The sequence below is a fragment of the Anser cygnoides genome, chromosome 4 (genome assembly GCF_040182565.1).
Source record: "Anser cygnoides isolate HZ-2024a breed goose chromosome 4, Taihu_goose_T2T_genome, whole genome shotgun sequence".
Classification (NCBI taxonomy): domain Eukaryota; kingdom Metazoa; phylum Chordata; class Aves; order Anseriformes; family Anatidae; genus Anser; species Anser cygnoides.
In genome coordinates, this window is record NC_089876.1 from 16,135,310 (window position 1) to 16,162,623 (window position 27,314).

The 27,314-nt window shown below is 40.0% G+C and overlaps 1 protein-coding gene across 12 annotated transcripts in view; it reads right to left on the reverse strand.

Annotated features, from left to right (window-relative positions):
- Positions 1-1,790: 1,790 nt before the first annotated feature.
- LDB2 (LIM domain binding 2) overlaps positions 1,791-27,314 on the reverse strand; it is a 373,500-nt gene continuing 347,976 nt past the window's right edge. For 4 of the 12 annotated variants that reach the window (XM_048048002.2, XM_048047991.1, XM_048048008.2 and 1 more), the window contains 3 exons: positions 13,429-13,552; positions 12,150-12,301; positions 1,791-3,085 (listed from right to left, as the gene is read on the reverse strand). In XM_048048002.2, coding sequence (XP_047903959.1) covers positions 2,855-3,085; positions 12,150-12,301; positions 13,429-13,552 — 507 coding nt within the window. In that variant the 3' untranslated portion in view covers positions 1,791-2,854. Of the gene's footprint in view, positions 3,121-5,807; positions 5,951-12,149; positions 12,302-13,428; positions 13,553-27,314 lie in introns of all 12 variants that reach the window. The other 8 variants (XM_066995683.1, XM_048048039.2, XM_048048030.2 and 5 more) reach the window with 8 other exon arrangements.

Consider the following 27,314-nt stretch of genomic DNA (forward strand, 5'->3'; position numbering starts at 1 on the left):
TGGAAACATGGTAAGAAAAGCCCATGCAACAGCCCACGGCATGGGGATGAAGGAGGAGGCAACGAAGAGACTGCGTGGTCAACTGCTGTACATATCCAGCCACTTCATTAAGCCAGCCCATTCGAACATTTCCTTTTATGAATAACTGAATAAATAAAATCAGCTAGCCCCATCTGTTATTCACCCTAACCACAATAGGGTGGATTGATAGCTTGTAGAGTGGGTTTTTGAGGAGATATGGAAAAAGTGTCCTTCCAGATTAATTCAAGGACAGCACTCTAAGGAGTCTGTTCCCCATTTTTCAAATGTTCTTATGTTTATTTACTGAAACAACAGGAGTAATATGACATCATAAATCTTTTAAAAATTGAAATAGTAGTGCCAGCCTTGAAAGATTAATAATAAGGAACGCCTTTGAGAGTGTGCTCATGGAGATGTAATATGAATGATTAGTGTTTTTGAACATTAGAATTACTGTGTATAATTGTAATGTTATAGCAGCTATATAGGAGTCAGTGATCCCTTAATGGAATACGGTGTGACTTTAATTATTTACATGGAAAAATCAGTGCTGATATAGTCCCTGAGCGATAGACCTACAGTTTCCTACCCCCTGCAAGTGTTATGAAGGAGCAACACTGCTGGCTACGCTGATATAGTCAGTCCATGTTTATTATTTATTTGGCTATAAATTCTACCCTACAAGTGATATGCTTTGCACTGAGGGCTCAGATCCTAGAGAAACCTGGAGTATCTTTTAGGCTGTCTTCCTGAGGGGCCTGCCCTGGGTGCTGAAATTCATCGAAGAAGGATTTTGCTTTCAGCAGAACGATGCCGACGCTGGAGGCTCAGGTTTGTTCCTTGGGCACTGTGGAGCCATTTCCCACTGAGGAGCCAAATGGCAATGCAGCGGTGGTTTGAAAACTATTTGGTGGAATCACATCCTCAAAAACATGTTTAAAAAACATAAGTGTGTACATTTGGGAGACACGTTTCCCTAGACTGGCTTCTGAGTATACGTAAAGTCAGAAAAACAAAACAGACGCAGAGAGATCTTCAGGTGCTTTTATAATGCCTGTAATATTAAAAGTATAGCATTACTTATAAGCAACACATCACTACCCTGCACAAAGGGCTGGATCACGTACCTTCAGCGGTCTGTGTCGGTAGTTCCCCTCCCTGTATGCGTTATGTCACCCGCGGGGTGCCCCTCGCAGGACTTCTCAGCTTTATGGGGATGAGGGCACGTGCCCCCTGTGCCTCCCAGCTTAGCCGAGGGGCTGTGCACACCAGGCTGTATTCAGAGCAGGCTGCACCAGCCCAGAGATCTTGCTTTAGAGACTTGCTCCCACGAACGATTGGTTTCATAGCAAAGGGAAGAAAGCAGAATTTTTTTAAATCCTCTCAGCCCCAGCTGAGGGATTCGTTGTGAAGCTATCGGACAGAATTCAGCAGAGTGGAAATCCCTGCTCTGATAACCCCGGCCCTGGAAGGCGAGGGGTGCAAAGTTCAGGATGGAGGTGCTCCTGCTGGATGCCCTGCTCTCCCTTGTGCGTGGCTCTCGCTGCTGTTCCTGACCTGTGGTGTTACACGTCATTAATGTTAAAAAAAGAGCAGCTAACCAAATTGAGCTCCAGGCAGTTCGCACCTAAACTCGAGCCCGTCCTTTTTTTCTGGAAAAAGGTTGCGATTCGGTGAAACACCAATTCCAAAAATTCCTGGTGCATGATCATGCACATGGGCGTATGACTTTGGCACGCAAGGAACTAAATGCAGGATATAAGAGCACATTTGTTAACACAGTTTATTGGCACACTTATTGGCAAAGCATACATAAAATACAGTTGTATTATATAACACACTGACTCACTGTGTCTTTACATGATGAGTTGAACATATTAATATGTAAATGAAAAAATTAGTTTCTTTTATAAAGTTTCACATAAATACACCAGAATCAGGGGGAAAAAAGTAAAAAAAAAAATGGTTTGAGGGCTTTACAAAAATATTATACAAGAAATATACTATGAAAAGAAATAACAACAAAGCCAACTCAGATACAATAATAAAAACACAAAAGTTTTAGATTTATTAAGCTGCCCACAAAGTTAATGGATTACATGGCTTTAAAATATCTGGATCAACAGCAATTTTACAAAGCATAAACTCTCATAGGACTGGGTGTCTTTTTCCACATAAAAATATTTCTCATGTCTTTGATGAAAAAAAGACATTTCTTGTTTCAGCATTTTTATTAAATGATGGAAAGAGTATCTACTGGCATCAGCTAAATGTAAATTAAAAATGCTGGATCCTTTAAAAGATTAACCAATGAAAGAAAAGTTAAAGAAAGAACAAAAGTTACTTTAAATTACTTTTCCTTAAAAGCTGTGTTTTTTAATATTTTTTTTTTCTGAAACAAGAAATTTCAGGTGCAAGTTGAAAAGCAGAAAATATATTACAATTGTAAAAAGTTTTACATAGTTGCGTTAATGAGATCCTGAGCACTGATGACTTGTTAAAATATGGCCATTGTTTGATGAGGAAAAAAACAACCCCTCCAATAGAATGCATTGTCAGAGATTTGCCATGAGATGCTATTTAATTTTCAATTATTTTAATTGAGGTCAGTGCCAGTATCATGTTGTATGTGAAAGCTTCCAAGAAATGTATAGGGAAGCTTATAAAAGATTTTTCCCTAATTAAAAAAAATCAGATAGCTTTAGTTTAGAAATAGATACTGTATCCATTGAAAGGTTTTTATTTTATTTTCTTTTTTTTTTCCACGAATGTTGTGAAACAGTAATTAGTAACCCACTGACGTACATCGCAGTGGCTACTGCTGCAGAATAACCTATTGGGAAGCTTGTGGTGTGGGGTTTTCAGATTTAGTCTCCTGGTTAGCAGGAGGTTTGCTGTTCCACGGGCTGTTATTTCCCAGTGCAGGTGAATTGTTGAAATCTTCTTCATCATCCATGCCATTTGCTGCATCATACTGTGTATTCTCTAATCTAGTGATAAGCCTTTCGTCTTCATCCCCAAATTCGCCTCCCATCAGAGTTGGTTCTCCTACCACCATCACATCCTGTGAACAGCACCCAATATTTGTTATATGGAAACCTTGAGAGAGAAAAAATCAACTTAAAAAAATTATGTTAGAGAACTTGCATCTTTTAAGTTTGTGATATTTGAACAACAGAGTTAAAAGTTCCTGCGTAGTAGGAACCAGGAGACAGGCTTACATTTCACTTCTAATTTAAATGAAAAACTGTAACTCATCTCTCTAGCAGCATGCTCATGGCTCTGGATCTCAAATACCCCAGAACTGAAAAGCAGGTAGGCTGATTTTTTTTTTTAATTTTATTATTTTTTAAAACAAGCAGGCTCTGAAACTGCCTTAAACTCCTGCTTGAGATATTCAGCCTTTATCCAGGCTTTCTTTCCTGAGCCATATGAAAAGGCACCAGGGTGCCTCTCAGTTGCAACTCTGTGATATGCGTATTTTAAAACTAGTTTAAAAGAAACCACATTTCTTATCCTCAGACTTTTCAAATGTGGAGCACAGCACTCTAATAAAGATGGTAACTCTCTTATCCTTAGCCAGCCAAGCCCTTTTACGCATCCAATATACTTGACATTCTGCTACTTAATTATGGTAATTAATTTAGGTAAAGTTTTCGATAAAAACAATGTTCACACTGATTTGACAATTTGCATAGCTAATTAAGTCATTAGCAAAAACCTGCTGATTGCCAACAAGCCCTGAATTTACCATCTGTTATTTCATGGTGCCTGTCACCTAACTCCATGTAGGCAACCCTGCCGCCAATCTGTGCAGTAAGAGGACCAATCTGTCCAGCTGGTACCGTAAAAGGAAGATGAAGAGTGCTAATTATAATTACACTGATGAAGCTAGTAGTCATCAAAAACTGAAGCATGCAAGAAAGAAAGAATTCATCTAATCACTACTTTAAGTACAAATTGTCCTTCCATGAAAACAAGTAAACCGCCTACTGTACGCCAGTGCATCACAGATTTGCTGCAAAAAACCTAACCAGCATGGGATAGAAAGGTGCAAACTTGAGATTGGAAAGCAAAGGTGCAAAGCCAGAGAGCTCTCTTGTTCTCTCTGTTCAACGGAAAATCAGGCTGCTGTGCTAACCACTACGAGAAGTATGTGGGATGCATCTTTTCATGCAGCTCAGGTGGCAGGGCATCAGGTAACGTTTGGTAAAAGTGCAGTAACTCCAGATGTCTAGCTTTGTAACTGCTGATTTAACAAGCCCTTCACAGAATCCTAGAGAACAACAGATTCGTATTTTAAAGGATCTGTTCCTCCTTATGAATGTAAAAGCATTTGTAAAAAGCAAACAGAAGACAAGTGTTTGCATATAATTAGGTGTTGTTGTTTCTTTTTAATCTGATATGTACTTCGTTCCCCATGAAACAACACAAATTACTGCCTCTATTTACACTGTATCTTGATATCCCTTAGCAAAGGCTGACATGCTACAGAAGAATGTTTTTATCACATTTTCAGCCTGTGCTATGTGAAAAATTTTGAGTAGATGGATACTGCTACATGATTTCTTCTTTGCATTCTCTACGTTTTGTTACTCCACATACCCAAAAAAGACTGTTAAATCAAACTCACGCATAGCTTTGCAACCCAGAAGTTTAAAAGACAAAGGTGTTTTGTAACCAAAGGTTTATTCTAATTCATTTCATCCCCCTAAACAGCAGAAAACTTATAGCGTGCACTGCTGAAACAGACCTGACCCCACTGCATTGCGAGAGCATTAACGACAAGAGAAACCTGGCAGAGGACAGCAAACTGGATGGGAGCGTGCAGCGATACGTCAGGCAAAAAGGACCACAGTGAGTGCAATACAGAGTCACAGACCGAGGGGGCAACAGTTCCTTTAACTTCAGTGCTCTTGAGTACGGACCCCTGATGCTGCCTCAAGTTCTGTGTGCTGGAAGAGGTCAGCGACTTGGATGAGACTTAGAGAAGTGCATCAAAAATAGCTATGGGGCTAGAGCAGCTGGCTGGGGAGGAGGCCATGGAAAAGAATTAAACATGTATTGCATCGTCCAAATGATTGGGAGGGGTAAATATGCTTAATAGCTGCTAGTGCTGAAAGGAAGAGTATCGCTTTAGGCCACTCCGAAGTGCTAGGGTACTAAGATGCCATTAAGGAACCGAAAATGTAACCCCCACTGATAAGACAACATTCCTGTTGCTGAGAACTACAGACTGAGGATTAATGACCCCAATGGAAAGTGCTAGCTTTGCTGCTCCGGTCACCTAACAGTGGACAGGGAAAAAACTCAATCTGTGGCAGGGAACATTCGTGCATCAGTGGGGAGATGCTCAGTGACCATGTAAGTCTTTCCCTCTCTAATTTCTCTGACTCTTCTCGAATATTATTCCTTTAATTTAATGACACCCACTGAGAGGACAGTTTGCACTTATGTTTCTCTCCATGACACCGAGTCTCTCTCTCTCTCTCTCTCTCTCTCTGGGAATTAAACTATAATTATATTGAGGTTAGTGGAGTTTTCCCTCATTCTATTTAAGAGATAGATATCACAGCATTAGTTACAGGACATTTAAAAGTGTATATAATATATTCTTGACAATCCTGCTGCTTAGAGTTATGTCAGGCAAAAATACTGTCTCAGGAAGCGCACATGCTGGTTCCTCCCCGGAGAGGATTCTGCTCCTCAGACTGAAAAGCTGAAGACCCCACCGAGTGCACCCCATTGAACCTCCACTCACTAATTCCCGTGCAATGACCACCAACCTCTGAGGAGGACTGGAAGTGACTCCTTTTAGAGCCCCTCAATGCTTCTCCTTAAATTGGCCAGTGGGGGTCACTGCTGTTGAATGACACAAGGCTCCATCCCTCCCAGGGTTGAGGCTGCAGCTCTGGAGTGCTCCTAGCTCCTGCTCATGGAGTGAGAAGCAGAATCCAAGAATTAAACCCTAGTCTCTTGCACGGCAGCATATACTGCTATGGCCTAGTTATGGTAGCACATATTTGACTAGATTAGTTTAAAAAAGATTTAGACTGTAGTCACTCAATCTTATTAATTTACTCTGTGATTAGAAACAACATTTTTGGTGAAGGAATGTCTCATGATAGTAAAATATGGTTGCAGTGAACCCCTGTAAATAAAGCAGTGGATGTTTTACATTATGTGATAGAAATGTATTATTTAATCATATAACCACAAAAGCAGCTTTCATGTATATCATACCTTTCATCCTGCAATATCCCTAATTGCCATCCAAACTTAAATTGATGCATATAAACTACACACAGAGATCACTTCATACACAACCCAAATGCAAGCACTTCTATTTAACAGACCGGTCATTTCTCAGGCTTCATCTGTTTTATACCTAGCCTCAAAGTTTAGCTCTGCTATACCCAGTTATAGGAACTAGACTTTTTAACGTGGGATTTTAAAGATCATCCTGTGTCTAATCAATATCTTACTGGTGTGTGGAGGTAAGAAAGTGTAAAAAAAAAGTGTGGGCCATGTAAAAATCCCCATACCTATGCCTTCCATCTTTGCTTTGTTATTTTATTTTGCTTTGCTATTAATTTGCTTTGTTAATATGTAGGTGTCACTGTCCCCAGAAGTACACAAGCAGTGCTTCACAGGCCTGAGATAATTAAAAAATGCCTGAAACTATCAAGTAAATGTTTCAAACAAGCCTCATACTTCAAGAACAGAAAGTTGCACTAGTTTTAGCAGCCTGCACACCTGGAAGTGCTAAGTCAAAAGAAGAAGGGTATCTCCTCCTTCCTTCTTACAGAATTGTGTTAGTTGTGATTGTTTTAATAATTGACTTCATAACTCCTTGCCACAAAAAATATTAACAACTTAGAGCCCCATTGCTGCCCTCTGCAGTAATGGTCACTACCTCCAAGAAAAAACGTCAGACTGACATTTGTGCTGAAATGATCTGTAGAAACAGAACTGACATTTTAATTAGGTTTCAGAGTAAACATTTTCTAGAAGAAAATGGTTATCTTTCACATCTCATCACAGTCCTCTCTGTTAACTTGACGTGCTGGTCTTGTTTGGTACATTTTTCGTAAAGCGCAACAACTGGAAACCAATTTGCTCACTCTCATCTCCTTAAGGCTAAATTTTAGATTCTGCATTGCACTGTTCTGAGACTTGGGGATAATTTCTGACACTAATCTTCTAGCCCTGGAACCGTAGCTCTGGTACTACAACATCTATTACAAAACACCTAAACCTGCTCCCTGTTTCTGAAACATGTAAGAGATTGTATTGCTCCCTCCCACATTAGCAGGTTTATTTATGGATTTGGCTTTTGAGGAGCTTACAAAGAACTACAAAGAGAAATTGAGACTATTGAGGTATATAACTCATTTAAAGAGTGCAAGGAGGCTCTAATTAAGACTCTGGATATAACAAAGAACATTTGATTTACTTAGTGGCATGTAGTGATGCTTTATTCTTTCCAACACAAATGATATTTCACTGAGCTCATGTCTACAGTATTACACTCAACAAGATCTTCATTAGTAAATAAAAGCAAAATCCACCTGTTAGTTTCTACAGTTATGACTGGGAGCAGCGTAGAGGTTCTTAAGAGTTTGTGAGAGTTGTGCATTGTTGTCAAATTTCCAAATTCAAATAGATTAAAATAGATCAATGTGGACTGTTTTCACTAAACTTAACTGAAAGTGATTTTTAAGTGATATGGCTGTATTAACCACTTTTGATTGTCTTGCTTACACCTATAATCCACAGATTACAGGTCACCAGTCTACAAACGAAGGCTTGGTTTTGCAAGACAATATTATTTGAAACATAATAATAATAATAAAAAAAGCAAAGATATCATATCTCAGCCTGTGAAGAGGCTTGAAACCTGAGCAAAGGCATGGAAGAACACTGCAACTAGCTTCAAATATCAGAGGAAATTAGTAATGTGTAAATGATAAATGATGACACACCCAAATTAGATAACTAACTTACTTTGAAATCATAGGAAAGCTAACATGAGAAAGACAAGTTTTCTGTCACCCTTGTGGAAGGAGTCTTGCCCATCTTTGCTCTTTGGAGGAAAGAGGAAATTGGTAATCCTGGTTTCTGCACAATGGGTTAACGTTTCTTCCAAAGACCAGACAAGATGAAGATCATGAACAAATCTGACTGGAATGACTGGAATCTGCTGAGACTAAGACATCTGAGTGGACTACAGTTTCTTTGTCCCTGTTTTGTCAACTTTCTTTACACACTAAACAAAACCCAATGCATTTGTGGAAGTATTCTGCCTGCACCAATGAAAGCCTGAGAGAAGCAAACTTCAGGTGAGAAAAATATCTTTCTATTTGTGCTGTTGGGGAGGCTTCAGTGGCATTTAGTTCTGCTTCCAACCCATTGCAGCACGTTGCCTCAGCATCAATAGATTCCAGTCAAAAGAATCACTGAATAACTGAAAAACCAGTTACTTACCAGTAACTGGTAGTTACTTACCAGTAACTTGTTTTAAGAAAGCTCGCAATATGAAGGAAAAGTGTTAAACAAGGGACTTGGACAGGAAGAGTCCTATTGATAATAGGAGATGATGAAGGTCTGTAACCAGTAGCATGAGAATTAACAGAATCATAGAAGATGGGAAATATACATAAGGGAAAATGAGTGTAACAAAGTGCAAGTAACCATCAGACGGGCAAAACTTTGTATTTTATTTAGCAGAGCTGTGGAAGTATTAAAAAACAGCTAGAAACATAAGGACAGCATGAGGGTGACCCTGTTCAAATTACTGATGAGAGGGAAGATGCATACCCACCCACTGACAGAGCCCCTTAGGATGCTTTTGAAGACTGTGTCATTAAAGATGTATCAGAACGTGTCAGCACACTCAAAGTGCTAATAAATTTAAGGTAACACAAAGGGTACAAATGATACTGATTGATTAGGTTTCAGCAGCTGAACTTCAGGGTGCAGTACTAACCTGACCCATGCATGGAAATACAACAACATTTTACTTTCTGGGCTTGGATCTCTATTGTCAGTACTGTCCCTGCCTGAAGAACTGATCAGAAAATACTCAGGTAGAGGGAACGGCACAACCTCCTATTAATGAAGAAGCATGTGTATGTGACAAACACCATTTCATCTCATTGATCTAACTTTGCTTAGCACCGTGTATTTATCTGAAGATCTGGAAGGGACTATGGGGAAAATGAGAAATATTTCAGAAGTTTCAAACTTTGTCATAGCTGACAGTACTCCAGCTGCTTTCTTGAAAGTGGAAAATTTGCCTCTCCAGACATGAAGACCTCATTACACAAACAGAAGCTAATGGTGTGGGTGAGAAAAGTGGATGAGGGTTATGGTAAGTTCACATATTTGCCAGAGTGTACACAGCATTACTGTAGCAGCAAAACTGAATAATTACTAATATCCTAAACCAAGAAACATTACATAGAGTAGAGGCCATGGAAACATTCTATAACCAGGATTAATTTACTATCAAAGAGAAAACAATATGGAAGCATAGAAGTGACAGGAATTTAGATTCTGTTATGGTGGAGAGGTTGTCTGGTTGTCTTTGCTGCCTGGGAAGAAACCACTGGAGAACAAGAGGAAGCTTGCATCTGGAGTACATGACTTTATATTAATGCAGGTTTGGTATGAATGTGAGCCCATTGGTGGGGGTCTCCAGCAAAGACGATGGGAAAAATGGAACTGGAACTATCTTGGCTTATGCAAGTCATCTGGACAGAAGATGCAGTGGTTTCGTTCCTCTTCTCTAATAATAATGGAAAGAATGATTTTAACATGGAAAATCAATGATTTCAGAAGTTTTTTTCTACCGAGCAGGAAAGACCCATTCACAGAAAGCTCTGTGGCTGAATGAAGCTTTTAATAGTGGGAAACTGAGAAAACTCTCATATTGTGTTTGAAGGTATCTTGTCTTCTATTGCATATAAAGAAAATCAGACATTATCTACTGACTGATTCACTGAGGTAAAGTTAAGAGAAAGAAACAGAAGGCAAGTTACTGCTACCTGCCACTAACTTCAGAAAGCAGTGGCATGTCTGTAATAAGAAGGACCACGTCAGAAATGCATAATTTTGAATAAACACAGTAACATTTCTCTATTTAACTGAAAAGTGTTGAATAGTTTTACACCAAAATATCTTACTGCTAAAATTATTTTGAGTTCTGTCTATCCTACAGGATGGCCCAACCATCAATTCCATCTGGTTTGCTATCTTTGCCTTCGGGAAGATGGGGAGAACTGTTAGTATGTCAAATTGAACAGCTAACCATTTTCCACTGTTCAGAGTGAAAAGAGAAGGGTCCTAAAAAAGAAACCTGATCCTCCATAAAAGAAGAGTTTGGACCATCTTGCTACTCTGGTACAGAAAGCAAACAGTATCGAAAAAAAATAGCTACGTAGCATCCTGAAAGTCAATGAAGACTAAAAATCCATCCCTCATACCATGATAAACTTCACCATGATGTCTCAGATGCTCAACTATTATCCCCATCAGGAAGAGCAGTCTTGACTACCGTCTGTCAGGAATAGCCTCTGAGTTCCTGAAGTCAGCCTGAGTATCAGTGGGAGTGACAGGTAACTATCAGAGGGCCCAATTACATTCAAACGTACGAGCACACGCGGCTACCACTGAAGCCAACAAAAGTCAACATCTCTCCAGGGAGGAGCAGGCTTCAGAGGGGCAGGGGGTCAGACTCTGGTCCTGCCGAACTGAACTCAGGGCAGGGAGCGGCTGAGATACAGTGATCTTACTGTCTTTTAAACTTGGAGGCAGCAGGGAACTAGCTGGTTGCTCAGTTTTACGCCTAATTGCTGTTTTTTCATATGTGTGGTTGATTATTGATCCAAGGGGTTTTCTGGCAGACACAATCAGAGAGGCAGAGTGGTCTCTGCCACCAGGGGATCAGGTAGCTGGCCTTCTGACTGCTTCGTGCTGCCAGAAAAGCCCAGAGATGACTATATTAGGGAAAGAATCTGACTCCAGGGATGGGAGCCACGTGAAAATTTTAATATGACAAGGAGAAAATATGAGTTTAATGTACTGAAGCCCAAAGCTGCTGTAAGCTAGTGGATTGCTGACTCAGTTGCTAAACAAAAATCTTCATTTCATTTCATTTCATTTCACTGGTGTTAGTCTACTCCTCTTTTTTATGAGTATTCAAGCTTTCTAGGAAGTGCCTGCTTTGTGCTAACAAAAGGCCTATATTCTTTGTCAGGCTTCAGAAGAGACATAGCCCTTTCCTATCTGCTGATCAGAAATCCAATAAAAATCCCTGCATGTTATTCCCAAGATACCACTTTATAGTTCCTATAATATCAAATTAATTTCCCCAACTTTAAAATGCATGAGCTATCTCCTTATTGACTAAGGCATACTTTGTCACAATTTGGGGTCACATTACCCCTATATCATGACTAAGGCAATAAATGTGACATTATTAAAATGCTGGTGGAGTTCTAGAAATGATTTGGTGTTTCCCTATATAATTAGGATGCCAACAGTTACAGCTAGTGAGGTGAATAAACTGAGACCCATATTCCAAGGGATCTACCCTGTGCAAATGGAGTGGTTTGAGAACGAGATAAACTCTGCAAGCAAGGTAACTCATAACCTTGTCCACTGGAGCACCCGAACCCAGCACCGATTAGCGATAAGGTACTAATGTAGCGAGCCAAGTGGTCTGCTCAGGTGTGGCAACCCTGCTCCATAGGGGTTCACGCCGACAGAGCACTGGGGTTTTGGATGTCTGCAAGACACTCTGAGTGCTCGTGCTACATCTGAACACATGGGGCCCAGTCTGAGTCCCACCACCAGCGGAAAGAGTCCCATTGGCGAGCTGGCCTCAGCCTTAAAAAAATCACATCTGTTCCTCAAGGTAGCCCTGCATCAGGGTGGATCATTAAAGCTGCACTGCAGAATGGCTTCTTCACATCTCCCCACTAATTCCCCAGCTTCCACGGCATACTGTGTGTGCAAGGCCGCCTTTTGCTTGTTATAGTTTAGGCTCAAGAATGCACCTTCTTTACAAGGAAAGAATTAAAGCACTGTAAGTGATTGGGGCCTAAAAGGAAAGTGAGACTTACAGGTACCTGACTTGATAGACTCAGGTTTGCAGCGGCTGACTTTTTCTTGCTGTTGGTGCTGTTTGCGTTGTTCCCAGCACTGCTGTTCGAAGTGCTGCTGGTAGAATTTTTCCTTTTTCTCCGTTTGGTTGTCGGTTGTCTTGTGGGTTCTGCTGCAGTAAAATGGTGAGAAGCAAAGAAAATGGAAGATGTTGTAAAGTGTGTGCTAAAATGAACCACAAGCAGAAGTGTTGAAATACTTTTTTCATCTAGTTTTACATTCGTAAGTTTACTACTAGTAGTAGTAGTTAGTTCAGATTTAATATATGAACCTTGGAATACTATTTGGAACCAAACCAGTGGAATCTGCTTTCAATTTTATATAATGGACTAATGAAGTTTATTCTCCCAGATTATCTATAAAGATATATGAAAGCATTTTACCAATGGGTACATCATGGTAATTATCATGATGTTAAAAGGGGCTGTGTAACTTGCTGAAGGTTTTGCTAAAGAAAAATCCAGATCTTATTCTGATGTAGATCACAGCCTCAGCTGCGCCGGCCAGAGACAATGGAACGAGGCAGGCAGCTTTCTGCCCTACTGCTGCCAGTGAACAAATATCATAGAATTCCCTTCCAACTCTGGTGTGGGCTTCATCTTTAAAACTGACACTCCCAAGAAGCATATTAAAAAGTGCTGAATGCCATCTATTTGCAAATCTTCCAAACTTAGACCAAACTGGGGCAATTGCATAATTTGTCCTAAATTGGAGTAGAACAAAGGTAGCAGTTGTACTTTGCAAAACTTGGCCTGGGCATCCATGTAAATAGTCTTAAATATGCAAATCTTTAATAATATGAAAAAAGGGAGAATTATTATTTTCAGGTAAGAGGAAGGAGATTAGGTCCAGGCCTGTAAATAACATTATATTAGACTCAAAGACAATTAATTATGAATTGTAGCTGTAATTTCAGAATCACAGCAGGAAGCTGAATTACACAAACTATGAATTCTAATGGAGCCAGTAGGCATTTTGTATTCTATCTACATGTATTTTTGAACTAAATTATGTCCTATGCATAGTGGATACATTTGAATGTGCACATCTGTAAAACTTGCTTTACATTGTGTTGCATCAGACTGAAATAATGCAAAATCAGAATCATTTTCAAGCTTAATTTTGGAATAGTGTTAATTCTTATTACTTTCCTTTTTAAGTACATTTGCATCAAAATTTCCCATTGTTTCCATATTCACTTAATTATAAAATAAATTAAATACTAGAAAACAAACATACCTGGTGGGGCCACCATTCTCTGCCATTTTTGAAACAAGCAAGTCTTCAAGCAGTCTCGAGGACTTAGATTGTAAGTTTTATGTCTTGACATCAGTTCCTGCATTGGCTCCAGTATTACACACAACTGGAAGAAAAAGTCAAAATCGAATTAATTCACCGAGCAAAGATTCAGTTGATCAGTATTTACATAGCTGGAAAGTATATCCTCAGCTTTTTTATTTTATTTTTTTTAACCTATCATTTATTTATTTTTTTTACCCTATCCTACAGCTCAGTTTAATCTGCATTGGGATTGCAGGATCAAAATTCTGATCTGAGACAACTTTTGCTCACTATTTGCTACCTTAGGTATTTTTTTAAAAAATAGGGTAAACTTCAACTCTGGTCTTCCAGACTGCAGAGGTTTTAGAAGAGCAGAAAACTGTCATGCTTGATTGGCATAGCTGTAAAGATGAATTAATAAATCATAAAATGCCCATAGCAGCTTCTCATTCCAGTATAGCAAGATGTACACATAGTGATCTTCTGACCTGCTGCACCCCATAATGAAGAATTCTCAGGAATGAAGGCTGTAAAGAAAAACTTTTATCTTTCTATTTCATGCAAAATAATTCAAATAATTTTGTTCCCTTCTTGTTATGAGGACCATACATTCTCTTCCCATCACATGTATAATGACATGTCCATGAAAAAAGCATTTTATTTTCCTTGTCAGCTTGAATGCTCTATTATGTTGAAACTGAACATTTCTGAAGCAGGCCCCTTCTTCAAATACAGTTGCTTCTTACACATTTTCTATCTGTTCACTTAATAATTAAAATCACTGTTCACTGCTTTTTGCTCCTGTTAGCACAGCAGATCTAGCATAAAGAACGGAGCGAGCTGGTTTCTATTCCCTCCTGTTTATCACCACATTTCCAGTCAGTTAAACCTTATGCAAAGCCACAGAAGACGACAGAATTGCACATATGTAACTGAGGGCTTACCCTCGTTTGCAGAACCCTTGTTTTTTGGTCATCCTACATAAGAAGGAAAAATCCAGACTGACCCCTGGCTTCCACCTGAAATTTGCAAGGCTGGCACACAGGAGGAAGAGGTTCCTTCCTTGTTAACTGAGCACGTTTGATAAGGAAATAGCTGACACAGAACAAACATGGAGCCCACATGTCATTTTTAGAGCCACTTTTCAAAGCAGAACTGCATTTAAAAGCAGGGAAGGTTTGGCTTTTTACCAACACAAGGAGGGCAACAAGTTGGTCAAATTATTAGAGCTCAGAATGGGCACTGCAGACAGGCATAATGTAATGTGACTTTTGATCTGAGTGCAACAGTCCTTTACTGAATTCTTAGTAGGTCTTGCTGATGGAGCGCCTTGGATTTATTTCAGCAGGTGATGTTTTCCTTCCATGCTTTTACAAACGTGTAAGGCATGAAGCAAATTCTTCTCTCTGGGCTGCACAGCTGATCAATGTTTGTTCCAGTCTCCCCATGCATGCTCTACTCTCATTCATATAAACAGAGATTCCGAGCAGGCAGGAAAAATAGCTAAAAGGGAGCTGCCATGAGGACTTAAAGATGAATTCAGCATTTAAATATTATTATGTATTGACACTATCTTCTGATGAGCCTTTCATTAAGAGCAGTTAAAACAAAGATAACATAAAGCAGCAGGGAGAATGAAGAGCTTCAGAATGAGGATTTTTTTTTCCAGCTGTAGAAATTGAATCTGCAATTGCCTCATTGACTTTTTTCTTACATACACTTCTAAAATGTATTTTTTGTACACAAATATCTGCAAGGTAATCTAATAGACAGAGAGCTGCTACCATAGTGTGCACTCTGGGCTCAGCCTTTCCTCTGGTTCAATGTTCTACCAAAAATTAAGAGCATCAAGTTCCGAAACTCATACAGGATCCAGTTTGTGCTGTGAAAGAGATGTTGTATTTTGAGTTCTTCTTCAATTTATTCTGAAACCTGCAGGCACTTGCTCAGGTTTTGTGCATGTGTGAGGGAGACAGGGGAATTTGTGATTATAATCTACACCACTGCTTCGGTTCTCAAAAATCTGTGTTTCTGGCAGGGCAGCCTAAATCATGTCATTATGCACAGATACTAGCTAGTATGAAACAGATAGCTGTAATAATTCTTAACAAACTAGTTAGCCTGGGCAGAGCACTACACTCGCACAGCTCTAGTGCTGCTGGGACTAAAAGTATGTAAATATACATGTAGGGTCTTCCAAGATTTCCTTAGGGACACTTTATTCCTGACACATTTACTCCTCTGTATATATTTATTGTTGGCAACAAAGAGAATGTTTCTTCTTTATCATCTGGCAAAGATGCTTCCTATTGTGTACAAGCTGTAATGTGCACCGTGAAGAACTGCGCCGTCACTGTAGTCTGTAGATAACTTGGTGCTAAGCCTACCTATAATCTCCTTCCTTTCATACCCAAGATTAAAGTTGGACATGGACCCAAAACACAGCAAGGCTGACTGAGGTCACACACATGGATTCAAAGTGACAGGCGCGGGGCCCCTGCACTGAGACATGGGACACTCTCGTCTTCTTGATATCTAGGAGCAGCACAGGCTCGCGTGAATTCCTCTTCTGGTGCTGGGGCTGGGGAATTCTCAGCCAATTTCTCCCTCTGAAGTCTGCAAATTATAAGGTCAGATGCTCGAGTAACAGGAGGACATTGCACTCTGTAGTGACGAGTCCATTTTAAATTCATCTAGCTCATGAGAATTGGACACAAATGTAAAACGAACTGGATTAACGATGATTGATATTAAATCTCACAGTCTTTTTCTGTGCCCTTCGAGACCTACTTGAAATCCAACATGACTCAAAACCAAATCCCTGAAAGAGGAAAAGATCGTGGTCCAATTACCTTAAGTCTGAGGCATCTGCCAATGACAATCTGTATCTTGTTTTTTTGCAAAGTGCTAGACAAAAAATGCTGGGAGAAGATGCATTATATATATGGGTTGGCCAAAACCACAGAATCACAGGGTGGCTGAGGTTGGAAGGGAGCTCCGGAGGCCGTTTGGTTCAACCCCCTGCTCAAGCAGGGGACTCGAGCAGCTTGCCCAGGACCATGTCCTGAGATCTGCCACCTGCCATCTTTAACTACTCGTGAGCAGGGTAACTGGCAGACAGGTTTGTCTGTGCGATTTTACAGAGTGACTCCTTAAAACAAAGCTAACAAAATGTTTTACATACTCCTACATTCATTTGCATACAGAAGAAGCCCGAGGCGTCGACTGCCTATTCCCCACAGACCACCTCATCTCAGTCTGTAAGATTCCTTTTCAAAATATCTATTTTAACATTTTTCAAGGATTGTATAATATTAAAATATACAAGCCTTTACTGTAGCACTATAATAACAATATTTAGAACACCAACTAAACCAATCTCTTCTTCAAGCATTTTCTGCACAGCTCAAAACCAGTCACCCAGGAAAATACCTTAAAGACTTCAGGGAAGTGACAGTGTATGATCACAGAAATAATTTCCACATTTCTAGGGACCCAGAATCCTTAATAGCAGTGCTTGACAAGACACGAGTTAGACATTTCCATGCTCCACATATAGACAATACAAAAGGTGGGACTCATTTGCCCGCACACGGGGTCTAGTGCCAGCTGAAATGCCATAGATTGTGCTGTATCTGAGCCAGCTGGTCTCTCTTGCTGTCCCAGAAGGACACAAGGCTCCGTGTGGATGTTTCAGGCACTAGAAGGTGTCTTAAGTGCTTGGGCAACTGAACTAAGCCTAAAGTTAATAGCAAAAATATGCTTCTTTGGCTTTTAAATCACTGAAGAATGAGTATCGTAACAGATGATACACTTTCCCTCTGCAGTGCTAAAACATCCTGAAATCTTGACATTACTCATATAAGCCCAACTTGATTAGATTTGGTTTCCAGTCATGTTTTGTTATTTGAACTCATCACCATGATGTCTGACCACTGCTGCAGAACCGTCACTGTTTCGCTGTGAATAGCACTGAGCTGGATTTGTGGACCACAGCGCTTTACAGCAAGAGAAGTCATTGGCTTGAAAAGTCCATGTTCTTGGGTGCCCAGCATCCACTGGGACACATATGCATGCATTTTGGCGTTGTATAGAGTGTCAGCGACTTTGATAGAGTTCCATATGGATCCTATGTCCAATTCATCAATTACAGGGCTGAGATCCAACTTGAGAAAATGGTAATGTTATACCCTTGGGGCTCGGGGAAGTGAAAGTAGGGAACATAATAAAGCACATGGCTTTCTGCATTAGTAAAGCACACATCTGGAAGGATTTGATTTATTTTATTTTTTTAATGACTTTTTTTTTTTTTTGGAGGAGAAGACTAGAATTTATAGGTTTCAGAAAGGAGCATGTTTTAGGAAGGAAGTTATATGAGGAGATACTGGAGGCATTGCAGACAGGAGTTAGAGGGTTCCGAGAATATGGATCCACAGAATAATTTCCTGTAGTACTTCAGTTATCAGCAGAGCCAAAATCTGCCTGCAGTACGGGGTCAGACTCAGCTCTGGGACCACTACAGTCACACCGAGATTGTATTCAGCTTTATGACTGTTGTTCTGATGCTGGTTTTCTATTCTGTTCTGAGAATGGAAGTCTGTTCTGATAGCAGCGAGGATTAGCAGAAAGACCAATGTGAAAACTCTTTTACCTTATTTTTGTATGGCATACAGAAGCTTATGTATTCTATCCGTAATTTAATTTCTGTACACCCTCTCAGTGAAGCCTCTTGTCTCCATCAGACTTTCTACAATTCCTATAGTCAAGGACTGATACGCTCCTGGTGAAGATGCTGCGGTTCTGCCAGCTCCGAGCTGCAGGTGGCAGAGCTGACCCAGCTAACAATCTCTCCCCCTGCTTCCATGCCACAGAGCACAAAAGAACTGCATCGTCTCAGTCATTCAATGCCTTTTGCATTTTAAAGAGAATTCAGTGGGACTCGAGCCTTGCAATACTTATGCGGTGAGACTGCCATAATCCCATGCCGCTTTCTTTAAAGAAGGAAACATATTTGGTGCTGGACAGCCAAGCCCTAGTCTACCAAAAGAAGCAATTTTTGAGAACTGCATCTTCCCATCATTACCACTTTTGTCCATATAAAGCAAAAGTTTCACTAGCCGTAAGCGAAAAATGGAATTTTCTGAAATTCCATGTAGATGACCCTTAAAAATGTTAACGTATGATGAGGCTACATCAGTTTTTCTGAAACAAACCGGTGAGGAACCTAATGGCAATGAGCCTTCCCTGAAGTTCCATAAAATTTAGTTTTTAACTCCTTGATGCTTGAAACTTTTCCTGGTTGAATGCCCATATTAATCACTTGAAAACTATGGAAACTGTTGAATAGTCACAGCTCACAGAGATTTACAACCCTTCATAGAAGTGACAAGAGACATTTCAATGGGAGTATTCGTCACTGTCTGATGTTCGGGAAGGATGTTGACAGTGAAGGTATACCTGGAATAGATGGTGCAGCCTTGACGGGGTTCAGTGCTTTCTTTCCGAGCTCTTTTTTTTTTTTCTCCTCCACAAAGATTCTGAGTTATTAACTAACGAGTCAGAAGACAATAACATTTTATTTCTATGCTGAGATGCAGTCTTTCCTCTGCATACCCTACTCGTGTTCTAGAGAATAGATCCAGGGATGGGAATAGATGTTCTGGCCCCAGAGCGTTTTCCTGGGAAAGGTCCCATTGACTTCAGTGGGATGGGACCTCTGAAAAGAACTGAGATGTCTTTGCACACTGTTTTATGGATAACCACAAATACATATTTTCAGATGTCCATGATATGTTACTGATCTATCTGCAATGAGGCAGGGGATGCACCGTGGGTATTTTTTCAGCCACTGTAGAAGAGCCGTAGCTGAAGGTGTGACTGCCAGGGGTAATGTCAAGTACTCTGCACTCCCTGCAGTGTGGTACTGAAACAATAGTGCTTTGCTGCAGTCTTCAATATGGTTCATTCCTTGGAAATAGAAAAAGGGAAGGCTTATAGCCGAGTTTAAATTTCTCTGCTCATGCTTATTTTTCAAAATTAATGTAAGTATCATTCCTCTGCAGAACAGAGGGAGGACTGAAAATTTCCTAGGAACATATTGCTGCTTCTTTCACTGGCCGGCTTGCAATTCACTGCTCAAAATAGCTTGTGTTTTTTAAGAATCACATGTGAATACAGAACATTTCCATCTTAAAAAACATCTTTGATTTCCATTAAAAACACGGAGATATAAATGAGAAGATCATTTATTTATTTATTTATTTATTTATCTCTATGAACCACAAGAAATGATTTTTTTATTTTTTTTACATACTTGCTTTTCTGGAGGGGATTGCTTTTGCTTTGTTCTAAGCTCATGCACAGTATATCAAGACAAATTTAAGTCTCTTCCATCAGTGCATTTCAGTGGATCAACTATATCCATGCTCCTTCCCTACATGATACACCTTAAGCCAAAGTAAGTGTTTTTGAGATTCCCATCACTCCTGCTACCTGCTTTCACTTTTTGAAGAGCCAGGTACACTCCTGCTGAGATGTGGGAACTGATAAGAAATTTTCATTGTGTGATCACCGTGCAGTGCATTTCTGGCTTTGCTAAACAAATTACCGATTCAGAGATTTTGCAGTACTTAATGCAGCAAGCAGCAAGTTCAGTAGCCACTTTGATTTAAATTATAAAAGTAGTCCATTGAACCTGGCTATTCAAAATCCAGTCTTTATAGGATCATTTACTTTAGCGATGATACCTTAAATGATCCTTGGCCAGAATGAAAAGGCAGCTCTCAACCCCAACAGCTTAAGTAGTCCAATACCATGGACTAATCCCTGACTTGTTTATTATGACTACTCTTCTCTCTCTCCATTTTTCCAATTCCTTCTGTGCCAAAGATTTTTGAATTGGCAGTGTATAAGCAGATTGAAGTCCTTGGTTTTGCTACAAAGGTAAGGAACGATATGAGCTTTCGATATCCAGAAGGAGGTGAAAAACTGCTTGTAAATATGGTATAGGAACACTTACTATATTTACTCCTAAATTAAATACACTTACTTTAAGCAGACAGTAATGAAAAGGTTTAAAAACTGTCACTGAAATTTCTTTCTTTAGGCTTTGACTCAAAATTTCATTGAGATGAATGTGTTTGCACCTTTCAAAGAAATTGTTTAAGACTAGTTCAGGGCTCAGCAAGACAGAACTGCATCAGCTTGAACTTGGCTCATATTTTAAGCATGTCTCCAAAACCATATGGGGTGGATATTTTGTGTTAGCTTTAAGAAATGCAGGATGAGTTTCTGCAGCACCGTTCTGTAGCAAGAACAGATTCTGGGACAAGTTCCATAGCCTGAGATTTACTGGGTCCAGGATATGCTTAATAGCCATCACTCCACACAGGGTAGGGTTCCACGTTTTGTGACTGCTCACCATGCTGAGTCAAGAAATATTTATACTTGCAATTACCTAAGAAACTAGGAATTAGAATTTCCAGCTTAACACTTGCAATATTAATGATCATTAGCATCTAAGCCTTATTATTTATTATTTATGCAATGCTAGAGATATATACGGCTATTTTACAAACTACTGAGCCCCTCATTCTGAAGAGATTCCTATCTCAAGTAGATAAGAAAGAAAATACTAAGCCAGAGGTAATTTGGCAACAATAAGGTATGCACATGAAAACAACAATTTCATGTTGCGATCTACAAGTCCCTTGAGGACTACTGATATATATTTAAATGGTTCTCACGTGTTGTCACTTGAAAATACGACTGTTTTGCTATGCAGATCACCTCCTGCACATTAAGCAAAATGTCATTCATTTCATTGATAATTTGGTTATTTAGGAAACAATATAAGATCAATTCTGCTGCAAATCTTCTGGAATTCAAGCTTTCTTCTCCGTGTGCTGCCAACGCTGCAAGATGCAGTGGGATGACATGCAACTACTGAAGCTCCATGCTGGATTCACTAGTAAATACTCAGCACTCAGTAATGTTTATTCATCCTATGCTCTGCCCTGAATGCCAGTCTAGGACTCTCCAGTTTCTCACTAACACCCAGAGGTAGCAAATGATTTCTCAATAATGCAGTATTCAGCTGCTCAATTGCTCCCAAGCTACATAGCTCATCATGTTTTTACACTGCTCTGTATCTGCAGCCATTTCAATTCCCAGCAACAGCGAGAATGGAAAGAAGCAGCATTCATTTCAGGTAAGTCTAAGCTTAAAAAAAAAATAAAAATGTATTTTTCCAGACAAATACGATGAGCGTGTAGGAAACAGAAACAGTTCCCAACACTGCACAGCTACACCCAGCCCTGCAGCTATTCTCATTAGTGTGTTGGACCCCAATTTCATTCCTCTCTCCCTCCTTCCCTCTATTTGTTAACAGAGACGTTAGCTAACAGCTTCCGCCAGTGCCCTCTCCCCCCTGCACCCTGGCACAATGTAGGCAGCTGCAGTAACTTCGCTAGCTCTCCTGGCCACTGATTCTGCCCTTCTGTGTGGTGGCAGCAGTGGCAGCGTCACAACCGTGAGCCCAGTCAGCAAGGACCCCAACCTCCCTCACAATTCCAATAGCTTCTCCCTCCTCTCCTGCATCCCATCCGGGACTTCATCTTTCTCACTCCCTGTGGTGGTGAAAGGGCACCGGGTTCAATGCTGCTGTAATCAAAAAGGCATTGCTGAAAACTTCCTAGGTCTTGCAGAACTGCTGCTGAAACGCTCGGCAGACAGCCGAGCGCACCCTACCCTGAAGGGAACCTCATCTGAAGGCCTCCTTGGTGTCCGTATTGGACCGAAATAAGCATTTCTTACCCCGGACAGAAGCAGTCTTACTCACATCTTTAGCTCATTACGTAACAAACTCCGTCAACCACCTTCAGGACCCCACGTAATGCGTGCCGCCCTGGACAGCTGTGCCCTCCTTTTCCCCATCTGAGGGCAAGCCCTAATACTGGAGGTGCGTTTGTGGAGATGGGTTTGACATCTGCCTCATTTAATTATCTTTGGCACCACAGAATCATTACAGTATGTGGTGGAATTAATTCTGGTTTGCAACACTCTTAAACATTATAAAAATATCTTAGGCCCACCAGCCATTGCTATGACTATCTGATAAACCTTTCCCCTCAGACTTTTGGAAAATGTAGCTCTTATTACTTTCTTTGTGATTTTGCTTAATCTTTCTATTTTGATCTGCAGTTCATGGGTTTAGAAAGGGGCTTTATTGTTTGTATTTATGTTTCTTTTTTTTTCTTTCTTTGAAGTTTTAATACTGTTTTTTAATAGATTTATATTTTTTGGACTCTTTGCAATGAACTTTGAAACTTCAGATTTTTCACCCTTCCTCGAGTTACCCAGCCATTAAAAGGATATCCTTTCAGTAAATGTTTCTTTTTCCCATTCACCCTCTATACAACTGGGAGATGTTCTGAAAAATGCTCCCTTCGATGGCATCACAACAGTGCTGCGAGATTTTAATATTGTTGTACCAGCTGAACTCATGCCTTTTTCTACCTCCTACACCGAAGTGAAGAGTGAAGGTTATCTGGTTCCTTTTCTTCCCAGATGACAAATCAGGCAAAGTAGGGGCGGCTGGCTTTCATACCACGGGTACTTATTACTGCACTCCCAATGGCAGAGGCAAACTGCATCCAACTGCTGTAGTTCAGCTAGTGAAAACAAAAGGACACGCAGCAGAAGTCTCATCCTCCTCCTGACAGGCTTAAGTCTGAAGGCTGTGAAAACCCAGAATCTGAATAATTCATTACCTCTTTCTTACGGACCTTCCTGGTGGAATCTGGCCTCACCCAAATTATATAGATTGGCTGGTGTTTTCTGCAGTGAGGTCAACCTGCCTGAGCCTGCTCCTCGAGAGGAGATCCTAACTGCAGGAAAGGATCAATACATCAAATCACCAGCCTGCATCATAACGAAAGTCTCATACAGACCATCGTATTATGCGATTCTTCTCTCACAACTATTCGTATATTTAATGATCGATAGGCAGGATTTGTGTCTTACACATCTCTGATCAGAACCGAGCTCTGAAATGATTTTAAGAGAGACCATAAAATTTATCTTTGTAATTTAATTTAACTTTAGCGTTAAGTTATATTGCAAAAGTGCATCATGTTGACTGCATGATATGATTCTTTATACTGCACTTGGTATAGCGCTGAGTATCAATTTCAGAGAGCCTGTCTGGACAAAATTAAATTTTAATGTAAATAGGAACATATTCATTGATTTCAGCCTATGTTGGATTTGGATGTTTTCTCACCATTATGTGAAGGCTAAGGCTGGTCTGTAGTAATTAAGGGGAGGAGCTAAGCACTTTGGACCAAATACTTGTCCTGTGAACTAATCTCTCTTTTTTCTACATGGAATTGTAGGTTACAAATCGACAAAGCTACCCAATAGCTGTTGTTCTACCTCACTGCTTCAATGGCCTGGTGCAAAGCACATGGCATTTGAAAGCTTTCTTAATTTCATTTCCTCTAGATAGTTCAGAAATCATACAGCTTACAATTTATTCTCATTTCATTATTATTGCCTCTTCTCCTAACACAATCACCAGTTTTATTTCTTACATAGTATTGAGTGAAGGGCAAAACAAGAGTGACTTCTGAGACTGTTGTATACTTCAAAATATGTTCCTCTCTGCCAAGTGCAGATATTTAATAATCAGAATTCCTTAATAAACCACCCTCACAGCCAGTCCAAACAGTATCTTTAGGAAACAGCATAGGAAAAGTCTATTTCCCTGTTTGCCATCTCCCATCACTATCATGTGTGATGTTGCTGCATGACATTTCCTTCCTCTCTATTTCTCCAAAGGCAAACAAGCTACTATTCAGCAGTTCTGAGTCAAGTCCTAACACCTGATATTTCTGATATGCAAACTGTTAGCTTTTTCTATTTGTGCAACAATGAGACCTTATCAGTTTTGCTGCTTTTCATTTTGACTATGAAATGCATCCACTATCACTCTTCACCTGTGTCCCTGGCAGCTCCCTTAGGTTCAGATGGAAAAAGGGACGTTGTTTGCCTTGTTCAAAATACTGCTGATCCAAAACAAATCACAGCATTATAAAAAAGATCAAGAGCACAGGGACTGCATTTGAATGCTGGCAGTTTTTAGTGTGCAGCTATATTACAACTCAGAAATAAGTTTAGGAATGTTTTTTGTGGTGAAATGGTCTGGAGACGGCAAATGCTGCCTTTGAGTTACTGAACAATAGGAAAGGTTATGCCTTGCCAAAATACAAGTCTGAAAATGTAGCGTTGCAGTTGAAGATTTAATTTAGTGTGTAATTTTTTGAGAATACTTCAAAACATGTGCCACACATGAAGACACCCTTTATTCTGCAAAACAAAACATTACTATATGCCTTTGACTTTACAAATCCACTTTTTAACATTGCACTACTTTCAGGTTTCCTTGTACAAGAAATCAGCTTTCCTTCATACAACAGACACACATGAAGATTCATACATTCTGAGGCAATACCGCAAATATGATTCATCCTTGAGACTAACGTGTACATAGCAACTCTAATCTTATTTACAACCATGCAAAAATAAAGCTTTTTCCAGAGTATATGCAGCTAGCTCTTCTGTGCCATGAATCTGTTCCTCGTCCATATAAAATCCTCTTGTTTCTATACTGCAGCTCAAGCACAAATGCAGTGTTTTTCACATAACCAGTTCTATTTTTAGCCTGAATTGTAGGAAGTCTGCAGCATTAATAAATGGAAGAGAAGTACAGAACTACACCGCATGGTAATGTGCCAATGCAAAAGCTAGCTTGGCCTTTAGCCAATGAACTGTGGTTAGACGTTAGAGCAATGAAAGTAAAAACACCACTTATAATGGAATGATTAATAAGCTGACAAACTTCCATGCATTTATTTCATACTTTTCGAATGCCAACCTTATTAATACCAACATATTTTTTATTTTATTAGTCATATCTCTCAGCCTGAAACATAGATATATACATGCATGTATATATATATTATATATGCAATTGAGGTTTCCCTAATTCTGCATTTGAATAGAAGGGAACAATGTAAGAAGCAGATGATACTTTGCAGTGCAGAACTTGACACAGGAAAAAAGGACTAAAGAAGAGCTTTTCTTTATAAACTAATAAAGCAACTCCACTAGACACTAAATCCATTGTTTCATGATTTTCTCTCCTATTGACTCTGCAGTTCCCTTGTTTGGTACCAAAATTATGAAAGCAAAAATCCTCCAGAGCCTTTACTCAGAGGACAAAAGTTCACAGTTCTTACAGGGACACAGTATTCTGTAATCTCTCCACTTCTCACCCAATCTACAAAACTTGTCCCAGCACAGTTACACGGTGGACAGATGGATGTTTATATAAAAGACCTTGTGCCTCAATAAAATTCCATTTTGGGGTTATATAAAAACAGCAATTACTGGAAAATGGAACTTTTTAATTAAACGTATTCGAAGAAAGTAGGGATTAATGACTTTAAAGTAGAGAGTATTTAATGCTTACCATCATAAATCATCCACTAGTGAAGCTGTATTATCACCATCAGCCAATGATGCTTTTAAGTATTGGTAGTGTCTGCATTAACAATGCTTTAAACTGTCTTTGTAACAATATAATTATTAATACAACTAACGTATACTATGCCTTAAAGTTTGCATTCAAAATCATATTTTAGTAAACTTAATTCACAGCAGAAACCTCAAAAAACCACGATACACTTTGGAAAAGGCTAGCTTATCTGAAGCTGGCCCAGCGAATTGCATATAAAGTGCATTTTAATCTTTTTAGTAATGCTGAAATAGTAGGGTATGGTTGCTGATAATTGTACCAGAAAAAATGTAGAAAAACTGACCATTTGATTCTCTGATTTGTAGGTAGAAAGGAAATTGTTATTTTAGACCTCAATTAAAAATGTGCCATAAAAACATGTGCAAAACTATTTACTGTTTCTGAATTTGTGCCTGTACAGATCAGAGCCTGGGTCATGTTCATCTTAAAAATCAAGCTCTGCCTCTGTACTTCACACAGATCAAATACTATACGGTGAGTACAGAAACCCACGCACAAAAGTCAAAAGAAACAACGCTAGGTTTGTTTTCCTTTTAAGAATTCTATTCAGGTACAGCAAAATCAATACTGTTCCTCTGACTGTACACAGCGTACCCGAGCTGTTCTGTCAGGATCTATACAAGAGCAGGGCTGGGATTTAAGGTGGGTGGACGTGACGGGCAGGTGTAACACCGGCACACGCTGCCCCGTGTCCCGGAGTGGCTGCACCTCGTCACCCCGTGGGGCCACCGCCACCGGGGCCAGGCAGGGGAGGCAGTGCCTGGTAGAGGCACCCAGAGGCCCTCCTGGGAGGGAAGGTGCCACCACACAGCCAGACAGGGACAAAACGGCCTCTTGCCACACCGCCCACGCTGCAGCATAGCCGAGACGGAAAGGTGGTGAGGTACCAAACCGACAGCCGCTACACATTTAGAAATATCAGATTGCCCAATCTGCCTGCTATCTTAATAAATTAGACACTGGATCGCTCAATGGCCTTGGAACACGTGATGTCGTACCTCCACTTAGCCTCTCCTGCATTAATCTTCTGTGACGTGAAATGACTAAGATCCACGCTCCCTCTTTCCCACATGTAGGTACAGAAGCGAGCTACAGTGCTAACAGGAATAAACAATCTTTTAACCCTTTCCCTGCTTCTGTTTTCCCTCCCTGGTCTTTTACATGCCCACCACGTGGTAATTCCTGAGGTGCACCAGCACCATCAGACGCTTCTTGGTGCGGCTGATGTCTGGTCTTGATCTGTGTC